The following is a 7,575-nucleotide window of genomic DNA, read 5'->3' as shown; positions in this document are numbered from 1 at the left end:
AAGTTTCGAAGTCCCTTCTCAAGGCTTGAAGTTGTGCTCACTTCACTCTTATAGTACCTTGATACTTCTTTTTGATGGAATCCCATATATCTTTGGAAGTTTCTTTGCAAAGAATAGTTTCCAAGAAAGGGTGTTCAATAGCCTGAAAGAGGTAATTTTTGGCCTTCAAATCTTTAAGCTTTCTTCCTTCAAACTCTATCTTTGAGCATTTGTCAAAGCTTCGCCTTTCGCTGGAGCGCTGATTCCATCCTCAACAATTGGCCTATACTCTTTTGATTGTAAAAAGTTTTTCCATCAGAATACTCCAATGGTCATAGTGACCATCAAAACGCGGAGGATGGCTGCTTGCACAAAGTTACTCTCTGAAGCAATAGATGAATAATGAATTTCGGGGTAAACTCTCCCTCGTATGTGTTTTTTGTTTTTTGGATTACACCTGGCTCTTGATACTACTGATAGAAAATAACAAAAGAACTATGAAGAAAGCAGATTGAAATAAGCAACAAAAGACAAATTTATTACTGCACAACTCTCTTATCTTCAATAGCAATCAGGATAAGTCAATATATAGACTTTTACAAAGATTTTCTGTTACGTATAAAACCCACAAATTCACGACTACTAGGACTCCTAACAGACGCTACTAACTCACTAAAATCTGCCCACTTCCTAATAATTAGGAGTTGAACATTTCAACAAAATAAAAATGCCAACAAACATTAAATAAATGATTCCTAAACAAAAGAACACTTCCAACATATATTGCAATTGTTGCTTCTTGATCCATTATCATTAACATTAACACCATAAAATGTCGGCCGATGGATTACAATTCAAGGACTCCTAGCAGCTCAAGATGCCGAAGGAACTTCATTTGGCCAAGCGATGGAATATGTTTGCACCTCTTGCAACCACTTAATTTCAACATCACCAAATTTGGTAACAATCCTTTAGTGAACCATGAAGGAAATTTAGTGAAGTTTGGATGCGGTTGAAGACCATCTAATACATGCTCATCATTGATCTCACAGCCTTCCAATTCATCATGGGACCATAAATATGCCATCTTGTAGATATTTGGTTTCTTCTGTAAATATGTTGTTCGAGCCTCTTCTTTATTTATGACTAATTGGAGACGTTTGATTGTCAATTCACATCTAAGGTTTTTCAAACGACCTAATTCTTCTATTTGACAACCTTTCCTAACCTACATAGAAAAAAGTAGCGTCTGAAGACTTGTCAATTGCCTCATATTAAGTGGCACGTGAAACTGATAAATAAACCTTGATCCCCAAATAAATCTTTTATTTGTAATGATAGTTGCAATATATGTGTCGCAAACTTGTCATATTTTCCATTTCTTCTGGAAGCTTCCTGAGTGAAAAACAGCTATTGATTCTACATGTTTGCAAATTGTAGAGCTTGCAAATGTTTGGGAAAGACTTCAATCATGGTATCGGAGATATCAAGATATCTCAAGATATTAGCTTGCCAATTTTGAATGACAACACCTTGATTCCTGAACAGGAAAAATTTAAAACTCTCAAGAACTTAAAGCTCAATAGCATATCTTCAGATACATAATTGCTTCTCCAGAACAGTGTGCACAAACGTTCTGGCTCATTTATCTTATCTATTTGATCCCTTGGTGAGTCTGATATACCGTGAGTTTACGGTATTTCTAATACATTTCACTTACAAGTTGTGTGTGTCTAGGGCCTTTTTATATTGGTTTTTATGTATTTTATCATGTTTTGCATGAAAGGTGTTCAGGCGCGAAAGTTTAGAGACAGCTGAAGGAAATGCAGAAAAAGGCATCCACGGAGGTCATCTACGGACCGTAGGTCCATTCACGGTCCGTAGGTGATGACCGTAGATCAGCAGGAACGTGTTGAGGACAAATCAGGGAAATCTGACCAAGGGTGGAACCACGGTGCCCATTGACGGTCCGTAGATTGATCTACAGACCGTACTGTTGATCCGTAGAGTGAGACTGTGAGGGTTCCAGTACCTAATTTTTGAAGATGCTAAGTATGGAGCTACGGAAGGGATTGACGGACCGTAGGTCGATCTACGGTCCGTGCTGCTGGTCCGTCGTTTGCTTCAAAGAAGCTGATTGTTGGATGCTGAAATATTTTCTAAGTCCCGAGTGATGGAAGGGACTTACGGACCGTAGATCCATCGACGGTCCGTAAGTCAGTCTCGTGGATCGAAGACGCGTACCTGAACAAAACTTTCCTTAATTTGTTTCCTTTTTTATTTAGGATTTGTTTTCTATAAATAGGACATGTAAACCTCGTTTTTGGGGGATAGACACTATTATTCTATTTTTTCTTTGTAACTTTGGAGATTAATTTGCAACCCTAGCACTTATTGATTTCCCAAGTTCGTTTTGAAGATTTTGGCTTTGCAATTCAAGTTAATTTTTTGGGTTTACTATTCTCTTGATGTAAGTTCATGATTTCTCTATCTACGATTATGAATTGTGTTTTTGCTAATATGAGTAACTAAATCCACAACTAGGGTTGTGGGAACCATGATCGATTAACAAAGTATGAATAGTAAATAAGCAATTCTTGACTAGTATTTTGCATGCATTGATAATTCTTTCGTTTAGAAGTCTTTTTAACGGTGGCCAACGTTAGAACTCGCCTTGTTACTACTTGCCAGACCAAGGAGGTAATTAACAAGAAAAGAATTATCAACATAGATTTAGTGTGATACTATCTAATAGGCTAGTGTCGATTGGTGCGAAGTAATAACTAAGCCAAACATCGATTATGATGTCTAATATGAGGTAAAGGTAAGGGTTAGTAAATTATACACACGTAGCCGGACCAAGGTGCGGGGTGAAATTCTCTAGATGCCGGACCAAGGATTTAGAGATACCTAACTTATCACTTTGTATGTAATACACTAGAAAAGGATTGCTATTACTAGGATTACTGCGTTATGAGATTATGGGAAACACGCGTACCCTAGTTATTTCTCTTATCTTGATAACAACCAAAGTTGAATTTAATTATTGATTACAATATTAAGTCTTACTATTTGTTTTACACAAGCACAACCCCCCTTTTTATTACCTGTTTCTGGAAATAATTTGACTAATCGAATATAATTGTTGGTTAAAAGTAAAGTCTAAACCATTTTCCTCATGGGATCGATCCCAACCTACAAGTTGGGTTCTTTACTTGATAACGATCGCTTATGCTTCTGAAAGGAGGTGTAATTTGAGCGTATCAGAGTCCCATCCAAAGTATTGAACTTGAGAAAGTTTTTCTCCTCTAACGCTCTTCGGATCAAATAGTTTAGATTTTAAGATACCTCCAGCCAAATCATGCACAAGATCGTGCACCTTACAGTTGTTATATTCTTGTGCTCATCTAGCTTAATATCTTGCAGCAAGGCATTTTGCAATACAAGTTGAAAAGATCTTTTGCCATCCAGAATTGGACGGAGAAAACGTCTTCCATCATAGTGGTCTTCCAAACATATGTTATATATAATTGCAGCAAGGAATTTTCCAAACGTCTTCCATCATAGTGGTCTCTTGACATGGATGGAGAAAACCTTCCGCCATCCAGAATTGGATTAGTTGGTCCTTTTCAAACACAAAATCTTTTGGAAAAATGGAAAAGTAAGCAAAACACTTTTTCAGATGTGGAGATGGTAGATAATCATAGCTGAGTTTTAGGATTTTCTTTAAGCTATTTTTCCCGTTATCATATTCACCTGCAACAAGGGGGTTGTCTTCAAGAATTGCCTGCCATTCATGTTTTTACTTATTGCGTAAGAGGCCTCCCAATACACTTGCAGCCAATGGTAGACCTTGACACATTTCAACAATCCTGTTCTTCATGCTCACTACTTCCTCTGGAACTTCCCCATCAACAAATGCTCTTTGATTAAAAATGGACCAACAATGATCTCTTGTCAATCTTCCCAACATATGAAGATCTACTGGTATTGTGGATGCCACCCTCTTCATATGAGTAGTCACGAGAATGCAGTTTCCTTTGGATGTATTTATTCCTCTCAAGGTGTCAATGAACTCAAGCCATGATGTAGAGTCAACACGCTACAAATCATCCAGGAGAAGCAAATACTTTTTTTTCTGCCAGTTTATCTTGTAGCGTCTTGACTATTATATCCCTGCCTTCGAGCTCAACTTTCCTCTTTGTCAGTGATTCGAGAATCAGTTCAAGAAAGATCTTCGTTTATGACATTTCAGGTAGACACAACCAAACTCTCTTTTCGAACTGCTGCTTGATGCATGTGTTTGTCGTTGAAAGTCCTCTTAGCCACAATAGTTTTCCCTTAACCTCCCATACCCACTATGGAAATGGTGCACAGAACAACATCCCTTCTCATGTTTAAAATCTTCTCCTTTATTTCAGCAACATCCATGTGTCTACCAATAACATCTGAAGCAACTATTACAAAATCTATTTCTCGAATTGGCATATTTGAGCCTTTTACTTTTAAAAATTGATTTAGTTAATGAAATGACCGAATCATACTTGATCACGTGTCAAAAATGGTTTTGCAAAACTGAAACTTTTTTCAATGGATGAGCCTTTTCTCAAACAAAAATGGCATAGATGAGGCAAACTTTAAATGAATGGCATAAATGAACATTTTCTCAAAGTTTGATGGCGATATTTGAGCCTTTTTCCAAGATATTAATTAAATCTTTTGTCGTTTTTCTACACATTATATATAACATGGATGTCGTTTCCCATTGATATTTTGTTCCATGCCAAGTGTGACTGCAATCTACTTTGTGTTCTTGGTTGCTTTTGTTTTCTTAGTTGCGTCCATATGGAAAAGTAAATTAGATACTTGGTTGAAACCTTGTATATTCATAGGATAGAGTTGTCACGCCCCGAGCCTACACCCTGGACGGGACCGGCACCCGGAGACCATTTCTGGCCCCAAGCGAACCCTTGGCCTGGCTTTCTTAACTCAGCGGAAACCTAACCCAACAGAATAACTCAATGCTAATGCAAGGTTAGAAAACAACTTAACTTATAAAATATGGACATAAAGGCAACTCGAATCTCAAAATAGAATATTTACATATATATATATAGATGAGAGACTCAAAACTAACTGACTGACTGTCTGTCTATGAAGCCTCTAAAATACTGAGATGGATGTTGGGACAGACCCCGCAACATCCTAATAAAACAAAAAAAACTAAGAACACAAAATAATTGAGTCCTCCGGAATGCAAGGAGGCTCACCACTGACTCTGGAGTGCTCAGCTGGATCAACGACGTACAGAATGCTGATCCGGGGTACCTGAATCTGCATCATCAAACGATGCAGGCCAACTGGCATCAGTACATGGAATGTACGAGTATGCGAGCTGGAAAACTAAGCAACAAAGGCTAGAAGGAAATCTGGAAGAAACTGAATAGCTTACCTGGCTCAACTCAACTAAACCTGACTGACTTCTTTCAATATAAGGCAATTTAAAACAAGTGCGATATAAAGAAAGACTGTTTAAAACATGCTATAAACTATGTGTGTATACAAGGATACAATAAGCCTGAAATGTATATAGAAATACAATGAACTGATGTATATAAAAATACAATAATCTCTGTGTATGAAAATACAATAACTGTTGTGGGAGTTTCTCTAACCGATAACCATCACATAAGGGCTATATTGATGATACATCAATCGACCTCACGCTGCCAGAGCATCTTATACCCGGCCAAAGGTATAACACCTGAACTGCCTAATGGATCCACTAGTTTAATCTGAAAAGGATTCATCTAAAAAGTATGATCATTTTCTACCCATGGTGGCTAACATGGTTCTATGGGGGCTGTGGGTTCTTTGAACGCTCCCCCAATTCGGTGCTCGATACTACTCCCAAAAATGTACTGGCTCTTATGTTTTTTGAAACATATTTCTTCCTGCTGATATGAGATAATTACTCAAAAACTAGCCCGAAGGCTCTTTTGGAAATCTCAGTTTCCAACCTTGTTTAAATGTAAAAACATTAAACTTCTTTGGGAATACATAGTTCCCTAATAACTTTGAGAAAAGAACTCAAATTTAAACTCTTTACTTTACTTGAACTCTTGGCTTGATGTGAAACTCTTAACTTAACATGAAACTATTAACTTTTGACTTGACTTGAAACTCAATACTTAACTTGGAACTTGAGCCTTAGAATGAAGTTAAAACGTTCAATGAAGACTCTTGGATAACCTTAAAGACTTGCTTTGACTTACTTACTTCTAAGCTTGACTTCACTTGACTTGGAAACTAACTTCACTTGAATTGGAAACTAACTTCACTTGACTTGTAGTTTTACTTGACTTTTAGAAGTACCTTGGAGTGTTGGAAACAACTAGAAAACATAGGTATAATACCTAGGAACATGTATGAAAAAAAATGGTGAATGAAAGGGAAGGATTGGTGTCCTTGGCACTAGGAGAGGTGCGACAGCCCAGCCCCTTTTCCCCAAAAAGCCGACTTTTTTCCCCTTGTTTATTTCCAATTCTAAACCCTCTCAACCTCAAGGGTTTAGCAGAAACACTTAGAATCATAAAGACCCTTATTATACAATAGATTCAACTCAAAAATCACAGCCAGAAATCTGTACTAAACCAGCAAGAAGTTCAACACAACACCACTACAACTTCAACAACCAATAAATCTTCTCTTGGAATTAAAAACGAGTTGGTGTGTGGGGGTATGAACCAACCAACACTAAGGATCATCAATCTCTTAACATACAATAGATCACAACTCAAATACACAGCCCAATCCTATCCCACAACCAACAATAACTTCAACAACACAACTAACAACATCAACAACAACTAACAACTTCAACAACAAATCCAATCTTTTCTCAAACCATAAACATAAGCTTGGTGAGTTGGGGAAAGGATCAACCCACACAAAGAACTCACATACCATGATAGGGATCACCCCCGACGAAAATCCACAATGATCTTGACGAATTTGTTGATCTCCTCTTTCTTCTCTTCTTCTTCTTCTCCTTCTTCTCTTCTTCTCTTCTTCACTCTCAAGAACCCTAACTCTTTCTCTTTCAAAATGGGACAAAATGATCCAAAGATCAGCCTAATACAACAATATAAGCTCAAAAGAAATGATTTGTGAAAAGACTAAAATGCCCTTAAATTTCCGGACGGACTCCTTGCCAACTGCCCCAACTTTCAGAGGGCATAACTCGCTCATACGAACTCGGAATCGAGCAAACTCGGTGGCGTTGGAAAGATCATTCCACAAGCTTCGAAACCATAACTGGAACTACTCCTAACTCATCCTGAGCTAGGAGTTACGACTGCTCAAAGTTGGCCAAAAACTCACTGATTTCTACACTTAGCCAAATTTCCAGATTTTTGAACTTAGCCAAATTTTCCAGATTCTGGACTGCCAAATTTCCAGATTTTAAATTTTTCCAAAAATGACTATTTCCAAATTTCAAGCTTCTTCAAAGCCACTTCAAATTGTCGAATGTTACAATATCTCCCCCTTGAGAACATTCGTCCTCGAATGAGGTTAGTCTTACAAAGCTAAGGG

At 37.6% G+C, this 7,575-nt stretch overlaps 1 protein-coding gene across 1 annotated transcript; it reads right to left on the bottom strand.

Moving 5' to 3' along the window:
- Positions 1-3,781: 3,781 nt before the first annotated feature.
- Positions 3,782-4,467, bottom strand: LOC125812145 (putative disease resistance protein RGA3). The gene is made up of 2 exons (XM_049491628.1): positions 4,339-4,467; positions 3,782-4,081 (listed from the first exon to the last, which is right to left on the bottom strand). The coding sequence occupies exons 1-2, from the start codon at positions 4,465-4,467 to the stop codon at positions 3,782-3,784; spliced, it is 429 nt and encodes a 142-aa protein (XP_049347585.1).
- Between the last annotated feature and the right edge of the window lie 3,108 nt (positions 4,468-7,575).

The sequence above is a fragment of the Solanum verrucosum genome, unplaced genomic scaffold (assembly GCF_900185275.1).
Source record: "Solanum verrucosum unplaced genomic scaffold, falcon-dt-bn FXZP01000730.1, whole genome shotgun sequence".
NCBI classification, from domain to species: domain Eukaryota; kingdom Viridiplantae; phylum Streptophyta; class Magnoliopsida; order Solanales; family Solanaceae; genus Solanum; species Solanum verrucosum.
Note: the sequence above shows the minus strand (reverse complement) of the source record. Positions and strands in the feature narration are given on the sequence as shown.

Coding starts and splice junctions, on each gene's coding strand:
- LOC125812145 (XM_049491628.1), bottom strand. CDS start 4,467: ATGCCAATTCGAGAAATAGATTTTGTAATAGTTGCTTCAGATGTTATT. Junction 4,082..4,338: donor TTCTGTGCACCATTTCCATA/GTGGGTATGGGA, acceptor GATGATTTGTAG/CGTGTTGACTCTACATCATG.